Source organism: Chiloscyllium plagiosum, chromosome 31 (genome assembly GCF_004010195.1).
Source record: "Chiloscyllium plagiosum isolate BGI_BamShark_2017 chromosome 31, ASM401019v2, whole genome shotgun sequence".
Lineage (NCBI taxonomy): Eukaryota > Metazoa > Chordata > Chondrichthyes > Orectolobiformes > Hemiscylliidae > Chiloscyllium > Chiloscyllium plagiosum.
In genome coordinates this window covers 43,353,267-43,371,119 of record NC_057740.1, presented here as the reverse complement: position 1 = coordinate 43,371,119, position 17,853 = coordinate 43,353,267, and the positions used below count along the sequence as shown (strand labels likewise).

Below are 17,853 nucleotides of genomic sequence, written 5' to 3'. Positions count from 1 at the left end.
CAAGCTTCACCAATCGGAAGGCAGCCACGCAACGAAAGGAATCACGTGATAATGGAGCACTGGGCATTGTGGGAGATGTAGTCCTCCGCCGCGGCCAGTGGACCATTCCCCCAGCGGCGTTGGACTGAATGGGAACACCCATGGAGCTGACTTATTGGAACTTCCACAAGTTATTCGACAGTGGCTCTAACTAGAGGTTCTCGACTTTACGCAAGCCTTGAATTTATCTCAGCAACAGAATAGAGAGATTAGTTACCAAGCAGGCACTGGAATTGGATGGATAAAACAAGTCTTGTTAAAAGACAAAGTTGGGTACACTCTGAAGGCAGGTAGGTGATCTTAAGGCACAAATAGAGATAAATAAGTACATGGTGACCAGGAGTAGGAATTGAATATTCAAGAACATTTGATGTTTAACAAGCACAGATAAGGGAAAAGGCATTGGAGACACACTGAACAGAACAGGTGGGATCAGTACATTAGTAAGGGAGGATTTCAGATCAGAAGAACAATGTATGGACTCTATTTTAGGAATGGTTATCTAGAGCAGCATGTTGGGGGAGCCAACTGGAGGACAAGCTATTTTATTCCTAACTTTATGTAGCAACAGCTGAAAAATGTGGGAAAGAATGAGGAGTTGAAGGAAATTGGTATTACCAACAAGAATGGGGCTGACGGTTAATAAATCCTCAGGAACTGATGACCTTCACCCCAGTGTATTAAGGAGTTGTTTAGAGAGCTGGCTGACACATTGATTATTTTCAAAATTCTATACATTCTGGAATACTGTAATTCTTGTGGATTGGAAAGCAGCAAACGTTACCCCACTATTTCAGAAGGAACAAAGAAAATTAGAGCACAAGAACAGAAACGGGCCCTTCGGTCCTCCAAGCCTGTGCCGATCCAGATCCACTATCTAAACCTGCCGTCTATTTTCTAAGGATCTGTATCCCTTTTCTCCCTGCCCATTCCTGTATCTGTCTAGATACATATTAAATGAAGCTACCATGCCAGCCTCTACCACCTCCGCTGGCAATGCATTCCAGGCACCCACCACCCTCTGCATAAAGAACTTTTCACACAGATGTCCCTAAAACTTTTCCCCTCTCACTTTGAACTCGTGACCCCTAGTAATTGAGTCCCCCACTCTGGGAAAAAGCATCTTGCTATCCACCCTGTCTATACCTCTCATGATTTTGTACACCTCAATCAGGTCCCCCCCTCAACCTCTGTCTTTCTAATGAAAATAATCATAATCTACTCAACCTCTCTTCATAGCTAGGCCTTCCATATCAGGCAACATCCTCCTGAACCTCCCCTGCACTCTCTCCAAAGCATCCATATTCTTTTCGTAATGTGATGACCAGAACTGTACGCAGTATTCCAAATTGTGGCTGAACCAAAGTCTTACACAGTTGTAACATGACCTGCCAATTCTTATACTCAATACCCCGTCCAGTGAAGGAAAGCATGCCGTATGCCTTCTTGACCACTCTATCGACCTGCATTACCACCTTCAGGGAACAATGGACCTGAACACTCATCTTTCTCTGCATCAATTTTCTCCAGGACTTTTCCATTTACTGTATAGTCGCTCTTGAATTGGATCTTCGCATTTGCCTGGATTGAACTCCATCTGCCATTTCTCTGCCCAACTCTCCAATCTATCTATATTCTGCTGTATTCTCTGTAAGTCCCCTTCTCTATCTGCTACTCCATCAATCTTATTGTCATCTGAAACTTGCTAATCAGACCACCTATACCTTCCTCCACATCATTTATGTTTATCACAAACAACAGTGGTCCCAACACAGATCCCTGTGGAACACCACTGCTCACAGCTCTCCGTTTTGAGGAACTCCCTTCCACTAGTACTTTCACCTGTTGTCCAGCCAGTTCTCTATCCATCTCGCAAATACACCCTGGATCCCATGCAACTTCACATTCTCCATCAGCCTACCATGGGAAACCTCATCAAACACCTTACTGAAGTCCATGTGTATGACATCTACAGCCCTTCCCACAATCAACTTTACCACTTCCTCAAAGAATTCTATTGCGTTGGTAAGACATGACCTTCCCTGCACAAGACCATGCTGCCAATCACCGATACGCCCATTTTCTTCCAAATGTAAATAGATCCTATCTCTAGTATCTTCTCCAGCAGCTTCCCTATCACTGACGTCAGGCTCACCTGTCTATAATTACCTGAATTATCCCTGATACCCTTCTTAAACAAGGGGACAACATTAGCAATCCTCCAGTCCTCTGGGACCTCACCTGTGTTTAAGAATGTTGCAAAGATATCTGCTAAGGCCCTAACTATTTCCTCTCGCGTTCCTCAGTAACCTGGGATAGATCCCATCCGGACCAGGGGACTTGTCCACCTTAATACCTTTTAGATTACTGAACACTTCCTCCTTCCTTATGCCAACTTGAGCTAGAGAAATCAAACATCTATCTGTAACCTCAACATCCATCATGTCCCTCTCCTCAGTTAATACCAATGTAAAGTACTCATTAAGAATCTCACCCATTTAGTCGGCATGGTGGCTCAGTGGTTAGCACTGCTGCCTCACAGCGCCAGGGACCCAGATTCAATCCCAGCCTGGGTGCGACTGTCTGTGTGGAGTTTGCACATCCTCCCTGTGTCAGCGTGGGTGCCTCCCATAGTCCAAAGATGTGCAGATCAGGTGAGCTGGCTGTGCTAAATTGCCCATAATGTTCAGGGATGTGTAGGCTAGGTGCATTAGTCAGGGGAATGTACAGTGATAGGGTAGGGGAATAGGTCTGGGTGGGATACTCTGAGGAGGGTTGGTGTGGACTTGTTGGGCCAAATGGCCTGTTTGCACACTGTAGGGATTCTATAAAAGAAGCAAGAGAGAAAACAGGGAATTACAGACCCAACAACTTTACATTAAGTAGTAGTACTAGAACTTATTATAAAGGATGGGATAAAGAGGTACCTGGTTAATAATGTTCTGATTGGACAGTCAGCATGGATTTGCGAATGGGAAATCATGTTTGACAAACTTGTCGGAGTTTTTTTTAAGACAAAATTGATAGAAAGTCAATGGACATTGCCTGCTTAAGATTATCAAATGTCTTTTGATAACATCCCAAACAGAATGCTGGTTACAAAAATTTAAATTGGCATAGGAGGTAATGTACTGTCATGGATTAATGAATGGCCAAAAACCAGAAAACAAATTAGGAATAAGTAGGTCATTCTCATGTTTGTAGACTGTGACTCGTGAGTTACTACAAGGATCAGTATTTGGGCCTTAGCTGTTCACAATTTATACCACTGATTTGGACATGGGGATTAAAACAATATTTACAAATTTGTGAATGATACAAAGCTAAGTGTGAATATGTATGTTGTGAGGAAGACGTAAAGCAGCTCCAGAAGCTTCCTGAAGAAGGGCTCATGCCCGAAACGCCGATTCTCCTGCTCCTTTGATGCTGCCTGACCTGCTGCGCTTTTCCAGCAACACATTTTCAGCTCTGATCTCCAGCATCTGCAGTCCTCACTTTCTCTCAGAAGAATTTAGACAGGATTAGTCAGTGGGCCACACGATTACAAATCAAATATACTGTGAGAAAATGTGACGTTATCCACTTGGTAGGAAAAACACATGGTAAGAGATTGGAAAGCGTAGATCTACAAAGATGACCTCATGAATAAGTCAGTGAAGGCGAGCATGCAAATGCAGCGAGCAATTAGAAAGTTAACGGAATGTTAGCCTATACTGCAAGAGGATTTGAGTACAAGATGGTGAGGTCTTTTATGAAAGCTTGGTTAGACCGGGAAAACTGAATGCAGATTTAGTCTCCTTATTTCAGGAAACATAATATTGCCATAGACAGTGCAGAGATGGACTTTACTGTGGTGAAAGATGCCTGATATGTGTATGTATTAATATCATTTTGAGTTTGAGATTTAGAATATTGGCATTTTAATGGAATACATTTTTAAAGAGTGACTAGTTCAGACAGTCTTTCCAGACCAGTCACCTAACTCCATATGTGTCAGAGCATAGGGAACCATTGGGAGATTATTTATACTGTCTTGGTTATGATGTGGAGGTATCTGTGTTGGACTGGGGTGGACAAAGTCAGAGGTCTCACAACACCAGGTTATTGTCCAATAGGTTTATTTGAAATCACAAGTTTTCAGAGCACTACCCCTTCATCAGATGAAGTGAGAAAGAAGCACACACACAGAATTTATAGGCAGAGAGATCAAAAGAAATGGTGTGAGTGGAGTTTCGAATAATAAGTCTACAGGTGATCAAAAGTGTCAGACGGTGTGAGTAAAATGTCAACAGCTGAAAGAATGACCTACAATCCGATTAAATAAGACAGAGAGATTATTACAAAAAATTAAAAATAAAGTGGTGCTGGAGACAAACCAAATGATCGGAATAACATGATAGTTATAAGAGTCACTTGCCGAGGATCTAACTAAAGTAGTAATCCAAAACTGTACAAACAAATGAATGTAGAGAGATCATAACACGTTGTCAAGATGACGTCAAAACAGGACAGCAAGGGAGATTTTTCAGATACAGAAGTGTGGAGGGGTCACCATTGTCAACTTGTCTAACCGCACCCTTCACCCAGGGTTCTCAGCCGAGGGCTCAGTTTCTGCCCTACTACCAAAATGGAACCCATTGGTCTCGCAGTAGACACAGAGGAATTCTTCAGGCAAATAAGACTCTGGGAATCCTTCCATGAACCCCAAGATCTTGGCAGCGAGCCCAATGAGACAACCGGAACAGTTGACAGAGATCCTTGGTGCAACGACCAAAGAGTCCTATTAGATGCCTCTGGAAGATGCTGTTCTAGGGTCAACATGTATGCTGGAGCCATCAAGAGATGCATTAACATCCAAATCATCAGCTGCACTCAGAAGGCTGTGCAGAATGTCACCCAAGCACAACGCAACGCCATCCATGCTCAAGACCAATTGCAACATTGTCATCAAACCAGCAACGCAGAAGCCATTGTCATACTGAATAGAACAGACTACTGCAAAGATGCATTCCAACAACTGAAAAACCAGAAACACTACAGACAACAACCTGCCGATCCGACCAAAGAACACAGGCGTCAACTCAACAAGTACTTTGATCGAGACTTTCAGAGTATCCTACGTACTCTCATCCCATGTACTTCTCACACAGGAGAATTCTACTGCCTTCTGAAGATACACAAAGCCAACACACCTGGATGTTCCCTCGTATTTGGCAATGGACCCTGTGTGAGAACCTCTCTGGCTATGTCGAGGGCATCTTGAAACCCATTGTACAAGGAACCCCCAGCTTCTCTTGCGACACTACAGATTTCTTAAGAAACTCAGCACCAAGGACCAGTCAACCAGGAACATTCTTTGTCACAATGGACGTTTCGGCACTCTACACGAGCACCCCACACGATGATGGAATCACTGCATCAGCCTCAGTAGTCAATACCAACAACTGCCAATCTCCAGGCACCATCCTACTACTCATCCACTTCATTCTCGATCACAACATCTTCACCTTCAACAGCTACAAATGGAGCAGTCACGGGGACCAACATTTTGTGCACAAGTTTGCGCAAAACCTCTTTACTGCACAGGACCTCCGACCAATGCTGTACACCAGATACATCAACAACATTTTCTTCCTCTGGACTCATGGCAGGGAATCACTGAAATGACTACATAGCAATATCAACAAGTTGCATCCTACCATCAGACTTACCATGAACTACTCTTCAGAATCAGTCTCATTCTTGGACACACTTATCTCCATCAAGGATGGTCACCTCAGTGCCTCACTCTACCACAAGGCCACGGATAACCTCACATCATGCACTTCTCTAGCTTCCACCCAAAACATATTAAAGAAGCACTCCCTACGGACAGGCCCTGTGTGTACTCAGGATCTGCTCAGGTGAGGGGAAATGGGACGGACACCTAAAGATTTCAAAGGGCGACCTCATAAGAACGGGATACGGCACTCAACTCATTGATTGTGAGTTGCGACGTGCCACAGCGAGAAACTGCAACAACCTCCTCAGACGACAAGAGACAGGATACGACCAATAGAGTACCCTTTGTCATCCAGTACATCCCTGGAGCGGAGGGACAATGCCATTTTCTTTGTAGCCTTTAACATGTTGATGATGATGAGCATCTCACCAAGATCATCCGTACACCTCCACCTCTCACCTTCAAACAACCGCCAAACAGACCATCATTCGCAGCAAACTCCCCAGCCTTCAGGACAGCATCAACCACACCATACAACCCCTGCCTTAGCAACTTCTGCAAGACATGTCAAATCATCGACACAGATACTACTATCACACATGGGAACACCACCCACTGCGTTGATGGTACATACTCATGAGACTCAGCCAATATTGTCTACCTCATATGCTGTAGGCAAGGATGCCCTGAAGCATGGAATACTGGCGAGACCATGCAGATGCTATGATAACAGATGAAAGCACAGTCGCCAGACAGGAGTGTTCCCTCCTAGTCAGGCAACACTTCAGCAGTCAAGGACATTCAGCCTCCGATCTTTGGGTAAGCAACCTCCCAGGCGGCCTTTGAGATACTCAACAATGCAGAATTGCCCAGCAGAAACTGATAGTCAAGTTCCATACCCATGAAGACAGCCTTAATCATGACCTTGGGTACATGTGGGGCGGCACGGTGGCTCAGTGGTTTAGCACTGCTGCCTCCCAACGCCAGGGATCCAGGTTCAATTCCAGCCTCGGATGACTGTCTGGGTGGAGTTTATACATTCTCCCTGTGTCTGCATGGGTTTCCTCCCACAATCCAAAGATGTGCAGGTTAGGGTGAATTGGGCATGTTAAATTACCTGTAGTGTTGGGTGCATCATTCAGAGTGAAATGGGTCTGGGTGGGTTACTGTTCTGAGGGTCGGTCTATACTTGTTGGGCCAAAGGGCCTGTTTCCACACTGTAGGGAATCTAATCAAACATGTTACCCTACCACACTGTTCTGTAAAATCATCCTTGCTGTCCTGTTTTGACACAATCGTCTTGATAACTTGTTAAGATCTCTCTACCATATTAGTTTGTACAGCTTTGGAATAATTACTACTTTGGTTAGACCCTCAGCAAGTGACTCTTATAACTATCATGTTATTCCAGTCATTTGGTTTGTCTCCAGCACCACCTTATTTTTAATTTTTTGTAATCATCTCTCTGCCTCATTTAAACAGTTCATAGGTCATCCCTTTGCTTGTTATTCAGCTGTTGACACTTTACTCACACCATCTGACACTTTTGATCACCTGCAGAGACTTATTATTCGACACTCCATTCACACCATTTGTATGATCTTTTGATCTCTCTGCCCATACATTGTGTGTGTGTGCTTCTCTCTCACTTCACCTGATGAAGGGACAACACTCTGAAAGCTTGTGATTTCAAATAAACCTGTTCGACTATAACCTGGTGTCAAGTGATGTCTGACTGTGTTGGTTATGAGTGAGTCTAAACATTGAGGGTGATTAGCTCATTTTTGATTCAGAATAATCCTAGGGTTGAGTTTATCTTTCTAAAGCAGTTAAGGCAAATGGATGTTTGGCCTTTATTGCTGGGGGCTAGACTTCCAGGAAGACTTGTTTACAACTGTACAAGGTGTTGGTGAGGCTGTATCTGGAACACAGTGTACAGACTTGATCCTTATGATGAAGGAGTTGCCTTAACAAGAACAATTAAAAAGGTGAAGCCATTATTCATCGGAGTTTAGAAGAATGAGGGGTGATCTTATTGAAACATAAGGTTTTGAGGAGGCCTGATAGGGTAGGTATTGAGAAGAGATTCCCACTAGTGAAGGAATCTCAAACTAGAGGACATAGTTCCAAAGTAAGGGGACACTTATTTAAAATTGAGATACAAAGGAATCGATTTGCCTGGATTTAGTGGATGTACCACAGAGTAGTGGAGGCAAGATCACTGAGGTTTAAGGTGGTGGTAGATTTTTGAAACAGGATTTGAAGGCTGAGGAACTGGCATGAAAGAGGAGTTGAGGCCTAGAGCAGATCAGACATGACGCTACTCCTGTCTTATGTTAACCAAGAGATTAAAAGATTTTGGCAATTTGGAGGAGACCTGATGGGGTCACTTTTAAAGAAAAGTGTAAAACAGTTCAGAGAAAGCAGTAAAATAAATCAGAAAATTTAAATTCCAGACCAGGAGTGTTTGGCTAAAAATCTGTAAGCTATTTAAAAATTGAAAAAGTCTAACATGTAAGTTTTAGGAGTATTAATGTTTAAAGAAATGCAGAAACTAGGAACAGGAGTAGGCTATTCAGCTCTCTGAGCCCGCCAATCATCCACCTCAGTCCCCTGTTCCCACTTTCTCCCATATCCTTGATCCCTTTAGCCCTTAGAACTAAACATATCTCCTTCTTAAAAAAATAGTATTTGGTCCCAATGACTTTTGTATGGTTGAGAATTTCACAGGTTCATAATTCTTCAGGTGAAGAAATTTCTCCTCACCTCAGTTTGAACTGGCCTGCCCTGTATCATTAGATCATGACTCCTGGTTCTGGACTGCCCCGTCATTGGGAACATATTTCCTGTGTTGACTCTGTCCAGTCCAGTTAGATTTTATAGATTTCAATGAGATCCCCATCACTCTCCTAAACTCCACTGAATATAATCCAAACTGATCCAGTTTCTCTTATCAGACTTCACAGGTAACAATTGGGGAGAATCAGCCACAACAAAGTGAAAGACAATTCTCGACAGTTAATGTCTCTGGATTTGAATCACTGTAAAGTGATGGTATTGGGGAGTAGATGAGACTTTGTTTTGCTTTGTGTTTTACATTTTAAGTGGTGTCCAATATTTAGATAATAGATTATTTTTTGTTTTCATCTTTTCTGTAATAATAGACTTCTCGTCTGTCTGTTAAAGAAACGTCAGCCTTATCAACCACCACGTCAATAAAAACAAATGATCAGTTATCAGGCCAGGTTTCACTGTGGGATCTGATATGTCTAGTAGTACCATCAGCTAAGATCATTACCATGTCTAACTGGAGCAACTTACAGATGGTAATCTAATATTATGCTCCAGAGAGGTGTTTAAGCCATGGAGTGAGGTGTTTATATGTGGAATAACAAATACCTGGGAGTGAATTACAGACTGGAATCTGAACAAGAGGTTCAAGGAGTTTATACGTAGAATAACAGATACCCAACTGTATGTTACAGACTGCAATCTAATTGAAGGGTTCAGGGTGTTTATATATAGAATAACAAACACCTGGGAGTCAGTTACAGACTGGAACCTATTCAAAGGCTGGTGTAAAATTGTCTGCTTGCCTCCATTTACCCTGCCTATTGTGTACTCCACCTTAGTGACTGGAAGGGATTCCAACCCCGTTGGGAATTTGGGTACAAGTGCCCTCGTGCTACTGCTCTCATTTTCTGAGTTTCTGAAACTTTCTGTTCCCTACATTTTCAAATCAACCTCCAGTTTTTTAATGTTAGTGTTAGCTTCGTAATGTCCTCCCCGCAATGATTTAACGTAGCACGACATCACACTAACATTATGACTGCAGCAAGTGATGGTCATTCACACTTAGCTAATCTCACCTCATTCATGTTAAGTCTTCAGTGAACTTATGATGGAGCACAGCATGTCGCTAGATGGATGAAGAAAGCATAGGATGGCTTTTTGGGAATTAATATCAATATTGTTCCCTGGCTGGAAAATATTTGTTGCTAATTTATTCATGGCTTGGTGGGAATGGGCTGGAGATAGCATCCTGGCTTCACTGGGCCTGGAACTGGATGATACAGACAGTCTTTACAAATATGATTTACATTCATATGCCCAAACACTCCCTGAGCAGGCCATGGAATCAACAGTTCTTCCAATGCATCCGCCAAGTCGCAGAGCCTCTTGGGGAGGGGAATCCATACGAGAGAATACACAAAACATTGAAAACGTTCAGCAAGCATTCAGGAAGGGAATTGTAAAAAATGAAATCCCTCGGGCATCAGTAGCAATGCTGGACAACAGTAGATTAGATTCCAGAGGATCACAACTCTCCAGGGTGCAACAGCTGCGTGAGGGACGACGCAGGAGATCCACAAGGCGATCAGGAAAGAAACGTATACAACACTGGTTTGATGAGATGCTGGATAGACAGAAATAAATCAAATTCAGGGTCAAAGTTGACCACAAGGTCTGCAAATCCACCAACATGATCAGAAAGAGTCAACAAACCTTAAATGCAAATCTTCAGCAAGGCAGGTCGCTGGAGCCTCATATAACTGATCTTTTTATACATATATATAATGTTTGAAATAAAAAATGGACCCTCATTTCTGAGTTCCCTCTCCAGGACAGCAGAATAGTCACCAAACTAACAGCATATCTGTGTTGTGATGTCAGGACTATTGCCAGTGTACATCCTAAATAAATGTCTGCATTATGCCATTGTGTCGTGGATTAAAAATACGCTCTGAATTCTTTAAATCAATTGGAGGGAATGCAACATAGGCTTATCGGAGATTCCTGTCTCCCAGAGTTAAATTACAAGAGGTTCCACTAGGAATTGTATTTCCTGGATCAGGAAGATTAATTTTAAAGATTTTGATTTTAATAGAAATCAAGATAAGGTTGATAGAGAGAGAAAAAGTTTCCAGTGGTTGGGGAGAGCATGACAATGGACAAAGTTTAAATATTCAAGATAGACTGTCCAGGAGTAAAATTAGGAAACACACAAAGGCTAATAGAATTTTCTAACTGTCTGCTGGAAACAGCAAATAAAGCTTGACCTATTGTCAATCTTAAATCTGAGATTAATAGATCTTTAATAGTCCAAAATGTTAAAGGGATTTCGGCGATGGTGATAATATGAAGTTTGGTTACAGATCAACCCTGACCTCAGAATGCCCAAACAACCTGAGGGGCTGAATGGCCACATCTTTTCCTAGTTTAAATGTAGGAGAAAGTGAGGACTGCAGATGCTGGAGATCAAAGTCGAGAATGTGATGCTGGAAAAGCAAAAGTGGTCAGGCAGCATCAGAGGAGCAGGAGAATGGACATTTTGGGCAGATTCCTGATGAAGGGCTTATGCCTGAAACGTTGAATCCCCTGCTCCTCGGATGCTGCCTGACCAGCTGTGCTTTTCCAGCACCCCACTCTCGACTATTTTAAACATAGATCATTCTTCTGGTAGAAGATTGACAAGACAAGCTGTTCTGGAGTAGAGTGGTGCTGGAAAAGCACAGCGTCCGAGGGGCAGGCTGTTCCACAGGAGAACGTTCATTATCAATATTCTATGGTGAAACAGGCCAACTGTCATCATCTGTAGCATGGTTTACACACAATACAGTGGCACAGACTGAAATCATCCAATGTCACCACATTTCAACACCAATACTAATACTATGGATACACAAAGAAATGTGCAGCCACATTATGGCTCTGAATGGATATCCAATGACTGGGCAGAGGAAATTAAGCTGAATGATTACAAGAATGGTGACTGGATTCGGTTATATTTAATTTGACTGTTTGGTGCCATATCCAATTAGAATATGAATGCCAATATTATTACAAACCTTAAATGAACTAGATGTCAACAATGGTCAATAACTTGTAAATACACAAAGAATACCAAGGAGTAGGAGCTCCCTTTCCATGTGGTACAGACTCAGTTTACAATCTCAACACTAACTGAACAAGTAAGAACTGCCCTGCTATGATCAGAAGGAGAATATCAAAACCAGTCAATGTTCCCACTCCCTGTTGAAGCCTTGAGCTGAGGGAGTTGGTGAAGACAATCCCCACAGTTGGATGTGTTGTCTGTTTATGCCTCAAATTGTCAAGACACAAATATTATAAAGTCTGGGACAAGGAGACACCGCTGCACTGACATTAAGACTCAGTCTTTCCCTGGCTGGTGGGAGCTGGGAGAGGAGACAGACCAAGCAGCAATCCAAAATATTCTTCCTGTATAAGAAGCACAATGTAAAGAGATCAATGTGTCAATGGGCACATTGGCTAGGTTGGGGTTTGAGGAAGCTTGGCTAGGTTGGGGTTTGAGGAAGCTTGCCTTCGTGCAGTCAGCATCACTGGACAATGTATCGCTTGTTTAAGTAGGTAACAGTACAACAAGTCACCAAATGAGCAGGAACTTCACGGACCAAGTCAGGTTACATCTGTGCTCAGTGCATCTACTGTCTGTTTTTGTACATAGATAGTCAACTGATGGGTTTTACTTTCTCAATGAAGAGAGGAGCAGTGAGCAGGACAAACTCTTCCTTGCTTATCGATGTGACCGATTCTTTTTTCCGTAGCCTCACCGCTCTTTCCATGGCCAGCCCGAGCTGGTCTGGAGCTAACTTGGAGCCAGCATCCAGGTAACCGGCAGAATTGGAAGAGTCTCCGATGCTAACTGCATCTTTCAAAGCTTCAAGCAGAACGTGACACACAGTCTGATCAGCTTCGTCAGAGTCAGCCACCACATCAAACAATCTGCCAGAAATCTTCACAAACTCCATGAAGATGAGGCAGGTCAATACCCCATGTCTGAAGACGCCAAAAGGAACAGCTTCGTGATCCCAACACTGCAGTTTGTGGATCAGGGAGCAGGCTGAGAGCTGGGCCCCTGCACAGATCTGTCTCAGGAGCTCAGTGTAGGTTCTACCCTTCAGGCCAGGTTTCTTCTTCTTGCCAATGGGGGAGCTCAGGATCTGGAAGGCTGAAGCTAGGTTCCTGCTGAAGGCTGGTCGGCTGTAGTGACAAAGCAGCAGCTGCCTCAAGGCTCTCGAGACCAGCTCCTACAGATAGAGAGCAAAGGAGGTTTATACTGTCATCGAGTTTTACAATGTGAAAAGAGGCCCATTGGCCAAATCATGTCCATGCTGGTCGTCAATCACCTGTCTACTCTAATCCCATTTTCCAGCACTTAGCCCACAGCTTTGTATGCTAAGGTAGTTCAAGTAATTATCTAAATATATCTTAAATGTTACGACAGTTCCTGCCTCTGCTGCACTGTCAGGCAAGGTGTTCCAGATACTCACCATCAGCTCATTCAAAAATTCTCCCTTAAATCCCCTCTAAAGCTCTAGTACTTTAATTTAAATCTGTGCCTCCTGATCTCTTTACCAAGCCTTCAAGCTCTTGTATTTATGGGTTGACTCTTAAAAAGAAGTATGCATATGCCTTCTTAGCCACCTTATCCATCTGTGCTGTTGCCCTCAATAGTCTGCGTGCAAGCACACCAAGGGCCCTCTGATCCTCTTTACTTCCTAGGTTCTACAAATCAGTACATACTCCCCTGCCTCGTTAGTCCTCCCAAAATGTGTCACCTCATAATTTTCAGGATTAATTTCATTTGGAATTGTTCAGTAGCCTATCTATATTATCCTGTAATCTTGGGTTTTCCTCCTTCCTATTTGCCACACCACCAAATTTTGTGACATCTGCAAACTTACTGATGAAATCTCCTATATTCATGCCTAGACCATCAATGTACACTATAAATAGCAAGGGACCCAGCACCAGTCACAAAAACAACCTTTGACCATCTCCATCTGCTACAAAGCCAATTTTGGATCCAGTTTGTTAAATTGCTCTAAATCACATGGGCTCTTACCTTCTTGATAAATCTCTCACATGAAACCATGTCAAGAGACATCCAATGCACTACTCTCATTTAGCTAATCACCTTCTCAAAGATTCAAACCTGTCAGACATGAATTTCCCAAGAGAAAACCATATTGACCATCCTTGATTAATTAGTGCCTCTCAAAGTGGAGATTAATTCTATCCCCCAGAATCTTTTCCAATAGCTTCCCTACTACTGATAGACTCATTGGCATGCAGTTTCCTGGTTTACCCCTACTACTCTTCTTGAATAATACTGTCTTATTAGCTGTCCTCTGTCACTTCTCCACTGACCAGATAAAATGGTAATATTAATATCAAAACCTCTGAAATCTCCTCCCTTGCCTCCAACAAAAGTATGGGATACAGGGACAACACAGTGGTTCAGTGATTAGCACCGCTGCCTCACAGCACCAAGGACCCGGATTCAATTCCACCTTCGGGCACCTGTGTGAAGTTTGCATGTTCTACCCGTGTCTGTGTGGATTTCCTCCAGGTGCTCTGGTTTCCTCCCACAGTCTAAAGATGTGCTGGTTAGGTGGATTGGCCATGCTAAATTACTCCTCCAAGACTTCCGTTTCCCCGGCCCCCAACACCTCATCTTCACCATGGACAACCAGTCCCTCCACACCTCCATCCGCCATGACCAGGGCCCCCAAGCCCTCTGTTTCTTCCTCTCCCGACGTACCCACCAGCACTCTTCCACTGACACACTCATTCATTTGGCTGAACTGGTCCTCATTCTTAACAATTTCTCCTTCGAATCCTCCAGACGAAAGGGGTAGCCATGGGACCCACATGAGCCCCTGCTATGCCTGTCTCTTTGTCAGCTACATAGAACAGTCCATCATCCAGAGTTACACTGTCACCTTTTCCCACTGCTTCCTCCCTGCATCGGCGCCACCTCGTGCTCCAAGGAGGTTGAGCAGTTCATCAACTTCACCAACACATTCCACCCAGAGCTTAAATTTACCTGGACCATCTCTGACAGCTCCCCCCCTTCCTGGACCTCTCCATCTCCATCCACAAGGACCGACTCAACACTGACATTTTTTACAAACCCACCGACTCCCACAACTACCTGGATTACACCACTTCCCACCCTACCTCTTGCAAAAATGCTATACCATAATCCCAATTCCTCCACCTCTGCCGTATCTGCTCCCAGGAGGCCCAGTTCCACCACAGAACATACCAGATGGCCTCCTTCTCTAAAGACTGAAATTTCTCCTCTCAAGTGGAACTGGTCCTCATTCTTAACAATTTCTCCTTCGAATCCTCCCACTTCCTCCAGACGAAAGGGGTAGCCATGGGACCCACATGAGCCCCCGCTATGCCTGTCTCTTTGTCGGCTACATAGAACAGTCCATCATCCAGAGTTACACTGTCACCTTTTCCGACTGCTTCCTCCCTGCATCGGCGCCACCTCGTGCTCCAAGGAGGTTGAGCAGTTCATCAACTTCACCAACACATTCCACCCAGAGCTTAAATTCACCTGGACCATCTCTGACAGCTCCCGCCCCTTCCTGGACCTCTCCATCTCCATCCACAAGGACCGACTCAACACTGACATTTTTTACAAACCCACCGACTCCAACAGCTACCTGGATTACACCTCTTCCCACCCTACCTCTTGCAAAAATGCTATACCATAATCCCAATTCCTCCACCTCTGCCGTATCTGCTCCCAGGAGGCCCAGTTCCACCACAGAACATACCAGATGGCCTCCTTCTCTAAAGACTGAAATTTCTCCTCTCAAGTGGTTAAAGATCCTTTCCAACACATCTCATCCACATCCCGCATCTCCGCCCTCAAAACCCACCCCTCCAACTGCAACAAGGACAGAACGCCCCTGGTCCTCACCTTCCACCCCACCAATCTCCGCATAAATCGCATCATCCTCCACCTACACATGGACCCCACCACCAGAGATATATTTCCCTCCCCACCCCTTTCCGCAAAGACTGTTCACTCCGCGACTACTTGGCCAGATCCACGTCCCCCCAACAACCAACCCTCCAATCCTGGCACCTTCCCCTGCCACTGCAGGAATTGCAAAACCTGCGCCCACACCTGCATCCTTACTTCCATCCAAGGCCCCAAAGGAGCCTTCCACATCCATCAAAGTTTCACCTGCACTTCCACACGTCATTTATTGTATGCATTGGTCCCGATGCAGTCTCCTCTACATTGGGGAGACTGGACGCCTTCTCGCACAGCGCTTTAGAGAACATCTCTGGGACACCTGCACCAACCAACCTAACCACCCCGTGGCTGAACATTTCAACTCCCCCTCCCACTCTGCCAAGGACATGCCAGTCCTGGGCCTCCTCCATCACCACCCGACGCCTGGACCCTTCTTCTTCCTTGGGACCCTCCAACCCCAGGGCATCAATGTGGACTTCACCAGTTTACCAGCCTCATTCCTGGTGACGGGCTCTGGCCTGAAACATCGATTTTCCTGCTCCTTGGATGCTGCCTGGCCTGGCGTGCTTTTCCAGCAACACACTCTCAACTCATGCTAAATTATCCATAGTGTTCAGGGATGTTAGGTGGGTTAGCCATAGTAAATGCAGGGTTATTGCGGTATAAAGTGGAATTGGTCTGGGTGAATGCTCTTGGGAGAGTCAGTGCAGACTCAATAGACTAAATTGCCTGCTTCTGCATGACAGGATTTCTATGATTCTATTTTTTTCTGGACCTGAGGTTCATCTACTTTCAAACTCGATGAAATTGTGAATATCGCATCCCTCCCAATGCTAATTTGGTCAAGTTTATCATAGTTCCTCTCCCTGATTTTTCTGCCTTCTCTCCTGTGAGTAGAGATGCAAAGTACTCATTTAAAACATAAGTGGTGTCTTCCAGCTCCACAAACAGTTTGCCATTTAGGTCCCTCTCTGTCTTCTGGAGATCCTCTGAGAAAGTATAATGAGGGCAATTGGCTGAATCTATCAAGGATGGGCACCAGATCACTGCATCAAGAATCTAGGCACTTAGGTTCACAGTCATAGAAACTGTACAGCACAGAAAAAGGCCTTTTGGCCCATCATTCCTTTGCCATCAAATAATCACTTATTGTCATCCCATTTTTCCAACAGTTATAGAGTCACAGTTATAGAGTCATAGTCATAGAGATGTACAGCATGGAAACAGACCCTTCGGTCCAACCCGTCCATGCCGACCAGATATTCCAACCCAATCTAGTCCCACCTGCCAGCACCTGGCCCATATCCCTCCAAACCCTTCCTATTCATATACTCATCCAAATGCCTCTTAAACATTGTAATTGTAGCAGCCTCCATCTTGGCATCGCAAATGCACATCTAAATATTTATTAAAGGTGATGAGGTTTCTGCCTTTCACCATTCCAGGCGGAGTTCCAGATTCCCACCACCTTCTGGGTGAAAACTATTTCCTCCAACCCTCCTGCTTACCCTGTGGGGGGGTGGGGGGGGGATATTGTTTATCCCTCTCTCCCCGTCAATGCCCTCAGACCATGACCCCCGCCCGCCCGCCGGCTCCAATGTAAACCATCCCTCCCCCTCCCCCACACCCACCACCTCCCCCCCGGGCGGTGAAGGGCCTGGGGCCTGGGGCTCGGCTGCTCCCGCCGCCCGGTACCTGCTGCTGTTTCGGGGCGGGTTTCTCGGTCGCTCCCTCCGAGGCCGCCGACAGGTTCCCGAAGTATTCGCTCAGGAAACAGACGGGATCCTCGGGCCTGTTCTCCAGGACCTTGAGCAGCGCCTCCCGGAGCGTGGATGTGAGAGCGGCCGGGACGGGAGGCCTCGAATGCGGCCCCGAACGACCGGAAACCGCGGCCGCCGCCATCTTGGTCCCAGGTTCACCAGGAAAGGCGCCCCCCCCCGGAAACTGGGAGCGGGGGTTTCGTTCCGGAACCGCCGTTATTGGAGCTTTCGTTCCGGTCTTCACCACCTTCAACAAAAATCCTGAGAAAATAAACAACTTACATTTAGATAGAACCTAATTCAAGGTAATATGTTCCAGACTGTTTCTGAGGCGCGTTATCGAATTCAGTTGGAATCCTAGCCAGGTTAAGGACCCAATGTGGTAAAATAGAGTTATATTTGTGATCTTATAAATGTGAAAAGTTACACTACTGCTCTAAAATCAAGATTTAAATTCCTGTCACAACAGCCGGTGAATTTAAACAAATTGGATTTTTTAAAATCGT

General features: G+C 44.7%; 1 protein-coding gene across 1 annotated transcript; it reads right to left on the bottom strand.

Moving 5' to 3' along the window:
- Positions 1-11,531: 11,531 nt before the first annotated feature.
- Positions 11,532-17,600, bottom strand: tpgs1 (tubulin polyglutamylase complex subunit 1). Its single transcript, XM_043721552.1, has 2 exons — positions 17,283-17,600; positions 11,532-12,831 (listed from the first exon to the last, which is right to left on the bottom strand). Exons 1-2 carry the CDS (start codon positions 17,487-17,489, stop codon positions 12,253-12,255), a joined length of 786 nt encoding a protein of 261 aa, XP_043577487.1. The 5' UTR covers positions 17,490-17,600; the 3' UTR covers positions 11,532-12,252.
- Positions 17,601-17,853: the final 253 nt, after the last annotated feature.